The sequence below is a fragment of the Squalius cephalus genome (assembly GCF_949319135.1).
Source record: "Squalius cephalus genome assembly, chromosome: 12".
NCBI classification, from domain to species: domain Eukaryota; kingdom Metazoa; phylum Chordata; class Actinopteri; order Cypriniformes; family Leuciscidae; genus Squalius; species Squalius cephalus.
The window spans coordinates 29,037,289-29,052,086 of NC_137133.1; the positions used below are offsets into that span (position 1 = coordinate 29,037,289).

Here is a 14,798-nt window from a genome sequence, read left to right on the forward strand (position 1 = left end):
TGCGTTTTAACCTTAAAGGAATAGTTCACTTCAAAATGAAAATTCTGTCATCATTTACTCACCCTCAAGTTGTTTCAAACCTGTATGAATTACTTTTTTTTTCTGCTGAACTCAAAAGAATGTATTTTGAAGATTGTTGTTAGCCAAACAGTTGATGGGCCACATTGACTTCCATAGTATGGGGAAAAAAAAAAAATATATACTATGGAAGTGTGCTTTCCTTGATTAACAGCATGGAGACACAAAATCATTTGGCAAGTTTAGAACCAGTATGTAGACGTTTTACTACAACAGCTATATAGTATGGTTCTTTTTAACTTCATCACATTGAGAGGAGAGCAGAAGCTAAAATAAAATAAAATGATATGGTAGGGATATCTTCTGCACAATTTCTAATTTTACCTAAAGAAGACAAAAATGACAACAGGATTTAGAAATATACAAAATATCTGGTAATACTTAGTAAATTATGCATAATTACATGACACTAACCCTAAACCAAATCCTAATCCTACCTTAACCCTATAATAAGTACATGTTGTTAATTATTATTACTCAGTACTTAAACATATAATTACACTGTAAGAATGACACCTTAAAATAAAGTGTAACCAAATATCTTTTCTATCAGTATATTTTAATGTATAAAATTATTAAAACCGATGCAATTAGCACATATGTAAAACTGTCTTTATACTGCTCATCGGAAGACAACCGGAATAAAATATTGTATGTTCTTATGAAATAGTAATTAATTATAAATGAACTCCCTTAAAAATGTTTTGGACACTATTGGGATCTCTTCTTTATTGATATAGCTGCCACACTATGAGTCAGAGTTATTAGTCAACTAAAACTAAAACCAAAACCTTAAAAACACATTGTCATTAGTCTACTTGAAATAAAATAATATAATTTAAAAAAAATTTTTTATTTCAGCCAAGGAAACATTTCTTATTTTCATTTAACTTCATATGGCCTACTAAAATAACTAAAAAATCTGAAATAAAAATTAGGACTAATAAAAAACTATATCAGTTTTTTTTTTTAAACACAACAAAATTACTAAAACTTTAACTAAAACTAAAATGAGAACGGAAAATATGAAAATCTAAATGAAAATATATTAAAAACGATAACAGTGCTTTTTATTGTCGTGTTGAGGGCAGTTTGTTAACATACAGAATGAAAAGTGCAATAATTATTTCATTTGACGCAAAAATAGCATCAGTTAAAGGCTTAGTACCCTTAATATAAATGTTTTATGTTTGAAAATGTTATAATAGGCTATATTTTTAATGGTTTGACCTTTTTCCAGTCGATGGGTTTGACACACACTATCACTTTAAATGCACATTTTAAAAGCTCACAAAAACCCCCTGCTGGAAACACAACGAAGGTTCACGCCTATTTCCGCCATTGTGGCCAATCACAGGCTGATCTGTTTCCCTTATATAGAATTGAACCCGCCTCGCTTTGTTGCTTCATCCAATAAAAAAGCCGCCAGAACTTGATTGGCTGTTGTTTATGGTGATACAATAACAGTATCAAAAAACGCTAGAGTGAGTGACCATTTGTTGAGACCGTGAGTGAAAGCGGTTACACGCCTACATAGAAAAACAAATCATTCATTAATACTTTACAATCAGATGTTAGATGATTTATTCTACCGTGGATTATTCAGCCAGCGACCCCTTCCGACGGACTCTGTGTTTTTGAGCGAAAGGATGAAGTAACGTTAGTTTCTGTGGCACCCTTAGCTGACCGCCAACTAACGTTACAGTATGCGGCTTACTGGGAATATATGACCATTCATTTATGATTTTAATCTGTCCTACAATGACATTCACCCATAGTTTGATACAGAAATGGTATCGCTGACCATTTGTTCTGTATCTGTATCTTTTTCAAACCACCCGAATTGTCATACTTGAGCAGGACTGTGTGGTTTTGGCACATTAATATGCAAGCTCGAGACGCAACATGTCTTTGTGCATGAATGCTGGATAATCATAACTGATCTGGGGAACAACAAGGGGAAACTCCCCCTCGGAAGACTTCTGAACAATGACCGGACCAAACGCCACCAGCGGCGGCTCAACTGCCAAGATCAGCAGGCACGGTCGGTCCAAAAGCACCAGTACCTACTGTCACACTACGGGTCCCGCTGCGGAATCCTCCTCGTCCACTGCCGCAAACAACACCAGTCGGTCGTCCGGTGAGGAAGACGAGAAAGACGGCGGGGTCCCGTTTTTCGTGAACAGGACGGGCTTTCCCATAGACAATGTCACCTGGGAGAGAATGTGGTCGCACGTCACCAAAGTTCATCCCGATGGACATGAGATGGTGGATAGAATACGAAATGCAACACACCTCCCAAAAGTAAGTTGAAAGTAGTGGACTAGTGTCTGTGTCTCAAAACCTGGCAAGCTGCCTATCTAAGCATTTTTGGTATAGCATATAGATTCCCCAAAATGCTGTCTTAATAACACCCTAAAATGTTGTCATGTTTGGAAGCTCATCTCTGTGATCTTGGTATGCACCTAATAAATATGATCCCCAAAAATGCTGATATGTATGTGATATGAGGCATCTCATTTAATGCAATGCCCATACATGATTTCTTGGTTGGCATTTTGGCAAGTTACTAGGTTTTGAGTAACAGCAAGCAACATTATGTGTGTGTACAGATGTCAGTTAAAAAATGTTCAACTGGACAATGGTCATACCTTGGTATTACCCAGTTTTTGGACATCTTTGATGTAGGCTTACATAGTACATGAATATAACACAAATTTTTACCTTGGTATATAGGCTATATGTCAAAGTTGTCTTAATTCATTACCTCAGTGCCTTTTTTAAAGGGATTTTAAGTTTGGGGTCATTGAGTTTTTATTATATTTAATTTTTTAAATAAATGAATAGTTTTATTCAGCAAGTAAGCATTCAATAGATCATAAGTGACAGTAATGGCATTTACAGTGTTACAGAAGATTGCTATTTCAAATAGCCTTAATGCTGTTGTTTTGAAATTTCTATTCATCAAAAAGTCCTGAAAAGCTTCCACAAAAATATAATGCCGCACAACTGTTCTCAACATTGATGTTAATAATAAATATTTCTTGAGCACCAAATCAGCATATTAGAATGATTTCTGAACACTGAAGACTGGATGGCTCCTGCATCACAGGGATAATATTTAATAATATTACTGTTTTTACCGTATCAAATAAATGCAGCCTTGGTGAGCATATTATGGGAGGCTTCTTTCAGAAAACATAACATTTTACTGTACTTTTGGAAAGTAGTGTGTGCATACAGTAGCTTAATCTTTTGGTAAAACTGTTGAAGTTTTAGCTCAGAACTGGTCTATATGAAGCCGTATTTACAGGAATAGTGTTTATATATAAATAGCCTCTTACAAACTGTCATGCATGTGACCCAGTTTTCAAGCAGAGGAAGTGTAGGCTATGAGACATGTGAGCGGATTTACTCATCCTTGTGTTTTCTAACACTGTGCTACATTGTCCCTGGTCATAGCTGAATTAAAAACCAGTCAAAGATCCAATGACAACTATGCAGAAACATTCCTCTGTTAATGCACATGATATGAGGAATGATGCCATGTGACTTCATATGAATTTCATTAGGATTAAAGATGCTGTCATGTCCCTTTATCACAATGTTGCTCTAACCTCCAAACATAAACCAATCAGGGCTGATCAGGCTTCATAGAGCATGCAAATGAAGGACCTCAGAGGGGATAAAGTGAGTCTTAATCACAGACTAGCCTAATCCTCAGTGCTCAGTCGGACAGTATTCGCAGGGTCGAGATGTGTGTCTATAGTGGCTCTTTTGTTTTAGTTAACACTATTGTGCATTCCTACACCCTCATATGTGCTGATGCGTGCAGAACATAAGCGCCTGATTGGTCAAAAGCGTTGAGTCAGATCCCCAGATGTTAAGGTGATTTATTAAGGGACATTCCCCACCAGCAAGTGTTGAACAGGTGCGTGGAGTGAATCCGTCAGATCAGGAGTCACTTGAACGACTGCAACACGAGCCAGACATTCCTGTTAGATCCATTAAATGGAGTGACAGTCCATGGGAAAGTCCTAGCTGTGAACCCATAAATGACTGTATTGATAAAGAATCAGAGTCTCCCAGTGATAACCTTGGATCCGAGGACACTGCAGTTGTTATGTATACAAAGCACATACTGGTGTACAGCGGTGTCAACGTTGATGCAGTTAAACAATGTTTGAAAGCTAAATTCAGAGAGCCTATTATTTTTCATAGCACATCTTGCATCTTGCGGCTTTGTTTCTTGACATAATACATTTGCTGGAGTGCTATTAGGGATAATCTGTGTAATTCCTGTTATTTTGTTGTACAGTTTGCACAAAAATATTAAGCACGCAGCTAGCACAAGCACTACTGTTTCAACATTGATAATAATAAGAAATTGTTATTAGAGTGATTTCTGAATAATCGTGTGACACTGGAGTAATGGCTGCTGGAATAAATCACAATAAATTGCAAACTGTAATAATATAAAAGAAATGTATCCTTGATAAGGGTTCTTTCAAAAACATAAAAACATTTTACAGACCCCAAACTTTCGAACGATTACCTACATTTCTGTATGCAATAGTACCTTTTGTACATCTTTTGGATTTGGTAATTGGTATAATCCAAAACAAAAAAATCTTCGAGTCATCATAGAAACTACACAACTGTTTTTGAATGAAAATTGGTTTGTCAAACTGAATTTGTACTCTGCAGTCTGCAATGACTTTGTTTCTGTAACAACTGAAGAGTTCACATCTGTTCTCTGAGACGATGGACAAATGTTCTGGGTGGCTTGATTCGTGAGTTTCAAGTTTCTGTACAGTCCCATGGGTGGGCAGAGGTCAGCTAACGGCCCTGTGAGTGTGGATTGTGCCCTATTTATTCCAGCTGACCTCCTTTCAGGGTAGAAGAGACCCAGTTGAGTCTGTGGAGTAGAGTGTAGACGTAAATGAAACCTCTCTCTGAGAATTCAGATGGTCAGAATCAATATTCAGTGTCATTTAGATACACTTTTTGGAAATCGATACTGAATTTAAAGACTGAATGTAAATTAAACTGATGGCAGCACTGTGATAAGAGCTTTTGGAGCAGTGGTTCTCAACTGCTGGGTTGCTGGTCTGGAGAACACTGGAAAATAATGTTTTTACTTCACTTTTTATTGGTGTTTTGTGTGACAATACAGATTCTGCACAAGGTCACTTGCTTTTTAAAGTTTTGTTTTTTAAGTCTCTTATGCTCGCTAAGGCTGTGTTTATTTGATCAAAAATTAAAGTATTAATTTCTTTTAAAAATACCATACTAATAACTATGGTAGTGTAAATAATAAAATGCAACCAATAATGATCTTGCATAGTTAGGAAAGCAAAATGAATATGTCAAATCAAGCAAGGATGCTTCATGTAACATTCGTTGTTGACATAAAAGTCCAATTAAACTTGGTATTTTCATGCAAATTCGGCTCTCATTTGGCAGAGGGTACGAATTATTAATTAAACATAACTAAAGGAAGTTTATCAATTGATTTTAAAGATAATTTTGTTGACTTTTATAGTGTAAAAATGTACTATGTTGAGTTGCCATTTGAGTCTTCAAGCTGAACCATTTTAATGAGGCTGTAAGTTCTTATGATGTTTGTCACACCTCACGTTTCTGAACACCTCTATATTTAAATGCTGAGAAAGAAGGTGTGTGTTTGCAGGAAGCACGACTGTCTTTCAAAAGATATTCTGCTCAGAACAACAGCATTGTTATTCTGCTATCATAATCCTTCGGCGCAGATTTAGTACCAGAGCCGGTGCCAGCAGAGTACCGAAGAGGGGATGTCTAAAGTAACAAAAGGGGGTGATAAAACAAAGTAGCCTATCCCCAGCTATAAAAACATATGTTGCTCATTCACATATTTGTCAGACCATGAACAAATCTGTCGCTACAACTATGAAACAAAAAGCTACCAAGCAGAGATTGCAGAGCATTGAATAATATTACTACCTAAAACAAAAAAGAAAATTACCTAGGGCAACATATTTGAAAATTTGACTCATCGATATCAATGAAATAAACGCCTTTTAAATCACCATACACTCTTAGAAAAATGGTACAAAAGCTGTCAAGGTTTTAATATGTACCATTTATATGTACAATTTGGGGCCATTATGTACTTTTGAGGTACTAATAATATGCACTCTTTTGGTACAAAGGGTACCACCCCAGTGACAGCTTTTGCCTTTATTTCTGAGAGTGTATAAATGGGTCAATGTGCATATTTTTGTGTCCAAGTGCATTATTTCCTTTTAAAATAAATTGATAAATTCATGACATATATTACTTTAATCTAATAAATCTAGCCTATTTAGTTTTTTCATACATTCATACATACAAACATGGGTCTTTCATTATGAATTGACAAGGTAATAACAGTAAGAATGATAATGCTTAATCCAGAGGAGCCCACCAGATCCTTGTGGCAGAGTACAAAGGTTTGTAGATCTCTCTCTCAAATACTGGTAAAAACTGCTAATTTCAAGTATGTGTAGGTTGGTATACTTTCCATGTCATGTGGTACAACTACAGTACATACAACTATTTGGTTGTACCCCCTGACATGAAAACAGTCAAAAAATGATTTTAAACACTTAACCACTTTAAGTGGTTTTACCATGAAAACAGACAAGTTACCATGATACCACCATCACCAAAAGTAATTAATTGTGTCTGCATTACTATAAAACACCCTTCAAATTGCGCAAATTGAAATTGCGAATTGAAAATACGCTTAATGGAAACACGTAATTTTCGCAAAAACTCCCATTTAGCGCAAAAAAGTTTTTACGCTCTCATGAGGTGTTTTTTCAGGCAATTCGAAAAATAAATATTTCGCAAATTTGCAATGGAAACAGTTTTTGCGCATTTACAGGTCACCTGACGTAGATGACGCAGTGTGTTTGGACAAAATACGAGACAGAGTTCTATATTAAATTCATATAAGACAAAAGAATTACAGGAATAATGGATTCTAAACCTCAAATGCCACAATCAAGACCTCGAAGCAGATATGAGGGAGAAACACCCAGAAACTCCTCATATGTGCCGCTCACAAGTATAATAAGGGTCGTTCCTTACCATTAATGATTGGATAACACACATACATCTCCTTCGATTAATAATAATGGCTAGTGCAGTGGCTGAGATATAGTACATAAACCCACCAACGTCCGTTGCCATGGTTTTTGGAATGATGTAACTTATCGCGAGAGGAAAAAATGAAGTTTTAGTCGCATAACATCGGTTAATGGAAACGCCGTCATTTCGCAATAGTTTTTTGTCGACATTTAGAAAAAATCGCAAAAGTTTTGCGCAAATCTGTAATGGAAACGCGCCTATTGTGACGCGTGTAATAGCATAATTTTAGAACAACCTGAACTGCAATCGGTGACGAGCAATAACAATAAAATGAAATAGTCAAATAACAATGATTTATTAGCTAGCCTTCTAACATGAAAAAATAATTCATCATACCTTTAGCTTACTTAGAGCTGCACATGTGTCAAAAGTAAGGTGCCAATCGAAATGTGACTTTGCGAAACAGACTCTCCTTAAAGGTAGGGTAGGCAATTTCAGACTAGCTAGCAATAGCGAGCTAGCTTTGAAAGCATAAGATCCAACCCTCCCTTCAGAGCGTCTCCAAAGCCACGCCTCCTCCAAAAGACATGAACGTAAAGCACACAGCAGCATCTGCAAAGCGTCCCAAGACGAGAGATGGCATTAAATTACCTAATGTCTCAAAGCACATAACATTACAATAATAATGAACGTAAACAAGAAGATATAGGCTATGTATGTTTCAATATTTAGACCACACATTTATCATGTGTTCGAAAGCTTCAAAAGTCGGCACAAACAGACAAGACTACCCTACATTTCTACAGTCTCTCATTCTCTCAAACGGGGCAGAGAGAGAAAAAGAGGAAACAGGAGATGATTCCCTTTCTCATTTCCTCCTTTGACCTCAGCTGTACTTCAACACTTCGCTTAATTCTGCCTGCCTTTTTAGGACAAGCCATGGATTAATGCTGTCAATGTTGCAGTAAAGAGCCTGTTTCAGATAGAGGACAGCCTTTTTTCTAGCTTTCATTAATTGCTTCTTTTCTTATGAATGGAGGCTTGTGTGCGAGAGGACGATCTTTGTTCTTTGCTAATCCTCTTCACTGCCCTTTTGCAGTTAGAAGTGTCATTGTAAGGGTGCAAATGATCAATGAGGCACTGTTTCTACAGATGATAAGGACTTTTCATGCCATCGAGAGACTTCAGAATCTGATGAACCTTTTGGTTACAAGAGTAGAAAGGGCAATCACCTTGTGACTAGTTTGCCAACTTTAGCTGGATAAAAATAAGTGACACCCTCCATTTCTTTATTCTACACTCCTTCCCTTACTGTCAAGTGTAGTGTCTGTGTAACAGAAACAACCAGTAAGGTTGATTTGTTTTCCATTCAGGAAATATTTCTTCTTATTATCAATGTTGAAAACAGTTGTGGTGCTTAATATTCTTGTGGAAACCATGATATTTTTTTTCAGGGTTCTTTGATAAATAGAAAGTTCAAATGAACAGCATTAATTTGAAACAGAAATCTTTTGTAACATTATAAATGTCTGCTGCTAAAAATACAGTCGCTTTTGATCAATTTAATGCATCCGCGCTGAATGAAAGTGTTAATTTCTTTTTTTTTTAAAAAGTGCATTCTGGGATTGCTTTGTCTATGATGGATACAATTCGCTAATCCTCTCTGTTTTCATAGCACCCTGTGCCATTGGTTCCAAACTTTAAGCCATCAATGTCAGTGCCTGATTGGCTCTATGCCGTCCAGAACTACATGAGAAACCTGCAGTATCCTTTTCCCCGCACAAACCATTCATTCTGGGAAAGTTTGATGGATGTATTCTAAAACTCTGCTTTTCTGGTCTGGATGCATTATGAATTCATTGGTACTCGTTCCTTTGGAGTGTCAGTTATGCTTTTTCGCTCCGTGTAATTTATTCAGTTGGCTTGAGTCACTCAAAGTGCCTTTTTGGAATGTCAGTCCCTTTAATGTAGAGTGATATTAGCCACGGGCCTGCATACTTCTGGCACACTAATACTTAGACATGTACTATACTACTTTATGGTTTGAGCAGCTATTGCTAGTTTACTTTAGCTCTTGCGCATATTTATGTTCATCATTGTTTGTGATTTAATATCTCTGTGTCTGATTTTCCTCCACAAATAGATTGAGATCTGTGAGGGGTAATGAGGACGTTGGGTTCAACAGGATGGTCGCAGCTGTTCATTTTGAGATGTATGAGTCACAATGGAAAAAAACAGGAAACTAAAAGTTCCTAAATTAGCCATACAAACTTTGTGTTGCTCCTTAACTTCTGACAGATACAACCACACGGGAACTCAGTTTTTTGAGATTAAGAAAACCAGACCTCTGAGTGGGTAAGTGATGCCATCGCTCAGGCATTTTCATCATCCTGTCTGTCTACCCTGTATTTCCTGTTTTTAGTCTTTTCCTGTTCCTTCTTATTTTACACTTATTTTACTCTCTTGATATTAATTTAGAAAGTGCTGGCATGTTCTTTTACAAAATACTGAGCTTTTATCCAGACATTAACGCAATTTTTAGATTTATTTTAAATAAGAAATCATTTATATTTAATATATAATTACATATATATATATTTCCTTTTCAGGTTGATGGAGACTGCCAGAGAGATGATACGAGAATCACTTCCCATCAAATGCCTTGAAGCAGTTATCCTTGGAATGTATCCTTTATCTTTATTGACAATAGTTGAAATGACAAAAAGCTGAAATAAAATCAAATAAATTTCATATGAAAAACTTAAACTGAAAAAAAAAACTTAAATGAAAATTAGAAATAAAATTACTAAAACCAAGAAATTATAGCTAAACAGAAAAATGAAAACATTAATAATAATAGAAATATTAATAAATACTTGCATTGTGGCTACTGGCTTGCACTCGCACTTTCCTCCGAAAATGTAAAAAAGTTTGTTTTTTTGTTTTAGTCTTGAACGTCTTTTAGTCCCTAAACCAGGGATGCACCAAAATGAAAATTCTGGGCTGAAACCAAAAATTCTGAAAATGTACTCTTTTAAATGAGCTTCTTTATATAATTGTAGCTATTATTATTGGTCTTTTTAATTAAATTCAATCATTTTAATGATAATGAATTGTTTTGAAATACAAGCCAAAAAAATAGAGCGGAATATTGAGCAGAGCATCACACCGCACAGTGATAATGGCAAGAGCGAAACCTGAGCGGGGCGGCATATATTTTCAGTGGTCGAAATTTCAATGCAGCCTACCCCTAAACTATAATTTAGTACTCATAAAAATAATTATTGCCATTGAACACTTGCAACACTGTTAATTAGTCTGGGGAAAGCCCCATTTCTCCCTTCTCCCTTTTATTGTTGTTTTTGATGTCTCAATTGCTAAAATTGTAATGGAAGACTAAGCAGCGCTCTATCAAAGGCAATGTGCTTCACATCACTGTCTTTCTTCATGATCCCCCACCCTCTCAACTCAGCCCGAAGCTTTTACTTTCAGCTGTTGCTAGGAAACTAGGAGTCGTAGTAGATTCTCCTTGAAGGCAGGCGCAGCTTCCTGTCCATATAGTGGATGCAGCTGTGCCATTCAGTGCCACTGGGAGGGTGTGTTCTTTCAGGAACTATTAATGCCAGTTATCTCAACAGACCCAGGCCAGGGGTTAACACAAGGTGCATGTCATCATCGTCCGCGCAAATGCCAAGTGTTGCAGAGAAACATTCTGGAGATCTGCTTTGCAGATTGTGATGTTTCACAGGAGCCTCAGTGTTGACTTCACTTTGAGTTAAGCACTTCATGGCTCATTAGTTGCAAATAGATGCTTTCTCTCCGTGCAGATTTGTAGTGTTGAGCGGGAAGATGAAGGGTTCCAGTTTACGTCACTTTGAGATTTGTATCTTTGTGTACAAAACCCGTCTTTTAATCTACAGCGCTCTCGATGCAGTTCTCATAAAGTCGCAAAGGACTCAAACATCACAACGGACAAAGAGTGTTACACCGTGTCCTAACCAGACGCGATGCGATAAGATTCCAGCGACAAATAATTTGTCTGTCCACACTAGACGTGACGCGACTGCGAGATGCATCAAAATCAATCAAAACCCACAGCCAATTAGAACAGCGTGTGGGCGGAGTCTCGCGGCAAGTTTTACATCGTTTCATCGAACTGCAACCAGAGAGTAATCTTGATGGCACTCGCAAGAAAATGGATAAGGCGGCTACATAATCAAATTCACAAATATTACACCATTTAAACTTTATTAAAAATACATAGACTGAGTTACTAAAACAATCTTTGTCAAAGAATACACAGTTTGTTCTCAGTTTGAATGTTCTTGTTTCCATTTGTTTAATTTCAAGATCTGAGGTGAATTATCCATTGTTGCTTTTACAGCTACAAAGCTGGGAGCACTAAATGATATTACACGATTTACATTACACGCTTTTAACATTAAATAAAGCACATAAACAGTACCTGAGTTTATCACTGCCACATTTTGTGTTTGTTGTTCCAGCCGTGATGTCGCAGAAATAGAAACCTTTTCTAAAATAGAATTGTCGCGTGTCGCCGTCGCGACTGGTTAGGACAAAAACTCTGATTAACATGGAAAAGATACCTTTTATCGCGTGTTGCGGCATCGCGTCACGTGTAGTTAGGCCACGGTGTTAGAGTATCAGAGAACACTGAGGCTATTGTTGTTGTAAAGTTAAAGTTGCTGTAAGCTATTTCTTTTTTTTAAATGCCACACATAAAATATCACTGAAATAGGGGTCTTTAAAAATAACACTTGTTTTTGTGACAGCCCTAAGCGCTGAAAAAAACAGTGACGATAAAAAAAAGAACTGTAATCGAATGCGTTTCTGATTTGTTTATATATTTCTGTCGGCTGCATGACCATATCAATTTGTTTTCTAAAGTCACTAGCTTTAAAAATGCAACTTCGCTGCATAACGAATGCATAAAAGCAACCAGCTGGAAATAAACTAATGCTGCTAACAATCGTGACATTAAACATTTGGGACGGGCTTGTGTGTGTTTTTGTCTCGTAGTTTTAACCGCTTGAGGTTCTAGTAATGTTAGCGTCTTCTCAGCCTCGACAGCAAACATACTGCTGTTCTCCATTAGTGCAACATCTAGTCAACAAATTAATTGCTTTATAATGATATGAAAACACTAGTGCACTGGAATACCGTTTCGTTGTCTTGTTTTGTAAAGTCATCAAAAGTATGTCTGCATATTCAAATGAAGACAAAATGAGTGCATTCTTCTTACTGTGTTCTTGGGACCTATAGCAGAAGTAATCCCCGCAGGTTTCAGAATGCGTGCCTTGCAGATAAGAATGTTGAAATTCACGGCACCGCTGCTGAGAGGATCACATGGTCCTGCTGATGGGTAATGTGATCCTCTGGTGTCTTCTCATTGTAACACTGGTGTGGGGTTTTGTGAGTGTGTGTAAACACACACGCACACAGAGAACGAAACTCAAAAAGAGCTGCAGAGGAACAAAACATATGGAATGGGCCTGTATTTTCTTTAAGGGCCTTTTCAGACATGTAGATCGTTTGCTTTGTTCCGAAACAGGGACATTTTTTGTTACAACGTTTTCTTCTTGGTTCGGTTCACTTTCACAAGGCAACATTTCAAAGCGTACCAAAATGTGTTTATGCAAGCCACATGTGAGCAAAACTGTCCTGTCAGTTCACCTGTTTACGTTCCTCTGTGTCACCTTTATTCCCGCTCTGACTGATAAATTCATTCATTAATTCATTCATTCATATATATATACACTCACCTAAAGGATTATTAAGAACACCATACTAATACTGTGTTTGACCCCCTTTCGCCTTCAGAACTGCCTTAATTCTACGTGGCATTGATTCAACAAGGTGCTGAAAGCATTCTTTAGAAATGTTGGCCCATATTGATAGGATAGCATCTTGCAGTTGATGGAGATTTGTGGGATGCACATCCAGAGCACAAAGCTCCCGTTCCACCACATCCCAAAGATGCTCTATTGGGTTGAGATCTGGTGACTGTGGGGGCCATTTTAGTACAGTGAACTCATTGTCAAGTTCAAGAAACCAATTTGAAATGATTCGAGCTTTGTGACATGGTGCATTATCCTGCTGGAAGTAGCCATCAGACGATGGTACATGGTGGTCATAAAGGGATGGACATGGTCAGAAACAATGCTCAGGTAGGCCGTGGCATTCAAACGATGCCCAATTGGCACTAAGGGGCCTAAAGTGTGCCAAGAAAACATCCCCCACACCATTACACCACCACCACCAGCCTGCACAGTGGTAACAAGGCATGATGGATCCATGTTCTCATTCTGTTTACGCCAAATTCTGACTCTACCATCTGAATGTCTCAACAGAAATCGAGACTCATCAGACCAGGCAACATTTTTCCAGTCTTCAACTGTCCAATTTTGGTGAGCTTGAGCAAATTGTAGCCTCTTTTTCCTATTTGTAGTGGAGATGAGTGGTACCCGGTGGGGTCTTCTTCTGTTGTAGCCCATCCGCCTCAAGGTTGTGCGTGTTGTGGCTTCACAAATGCTTTGCTGCATACCTCGGTTGTAACGAGTGGTTATTTCAGTCAAAGTTGCTCTTCTATCAGCTTGAATCAGTCGGCCCATTCTCCTCTGACCTCTAGCATCAACAAGGCATTTTCGCCCACAGGACTGCTGCATACTGGATGTTTTTCCCTTTTCACACCATTCTTTGTAAACCCTAGAAATGGTTGTGCGTGAAAATCCCATTAACTGAGCAGATTGTGAAATACTCAGACCGGCCCGTCTGGCACCAACAACCATGCCACGCTCAAAATTGCTTAAATCACCTTTCTTTCCCATTCTGACATTCAGTTTGGAGTTCAGGAGATTGTCTTGACCAGGACCACACCCCTAAATGCATTGAAGCAACTGCCATGTGATTGGTTGATTAGATAATTGCATTAATGAGAAATTGAACAGGTGTTCCTAATAATCCTTTAGGTGAGTGTATATATATATATATATATATATATATATATATATATATATATATATAATGCAGTAAGTACAAGAATCAAGGCTTCGTCTGGACAGAATTCTTGCAAAAAGCATTTACAAAACATTTTAATATGAAGAGGCGCTCTTTGGTTTTCAACCACAAAAACTCACCGAATCAGACAGTGCTGCTTTTTATATAACACATTTTCCATTATGAATTATGATACCTCTTAGTTTGTTGGTCCGTTGAGTCGGATTGCTTTCTCACCTCAACCGAACCGCCCTGGAGTTCATTTTCAATCGGGCCGTGACAAAAATACTACAAAAAGAAATAAAGGGCTACAGTTAACAATCCTTCTTTTGAAGAGATCAAAATCTAATTTATTTGCTTTCTCAGTGTCTCTGGACTTTTTATATACGATTCATCAGTGCACAGTATTCCTAAGGCAAATTCTTTTTTGCTTTATGTAATGATCAAACTGGAACCATATCAAAATATCTAAAAAAACAAAATTTGAAACAAGATAAATTTGAACAAAAGTAAATCAAAAGTATATTAAAATGTAACAATTTTAATATATCTTGTTGTATTTGATTTATATTGTTTTTAAAGGATTTTTA

General features: G+C 37.2%; 1 protein-coding gene across 1 annotated transcript in view; it reads left to right on the forward strand.

Annotated features, from left to right (window-relative positions):
• The first annotated feature begins 1,559 nt into the window (after positions 1-1,559).
• Positions 1,560-14,798, forward strand: part of vash2 (vasohibin 2) — a 29,362-nt gene continuing 16,123 nt past the window's right edge. Inside the window, exons 1-4 of the mRNA XM_079888202.1 lie at positions 1,560-2,382; positions 8,867-8,955; positions 9,490-9,546; positions 9,801-9,875. Of these exons, the coding sequence (XP_079744328.1) occupies positions 2,068-2,382; positions 8,867-8,955; positions 9,490-9,546; positions 9,801-9,875 (536 nt within the window). The 5' untranslated portion in view covers positions 1,560-2,067. The remainder of the gene's footprint in view (positions 2,383-8,866; positions 8,956-9,489; positions 9,547-9,800; positions 9,876-14,798) is intronic.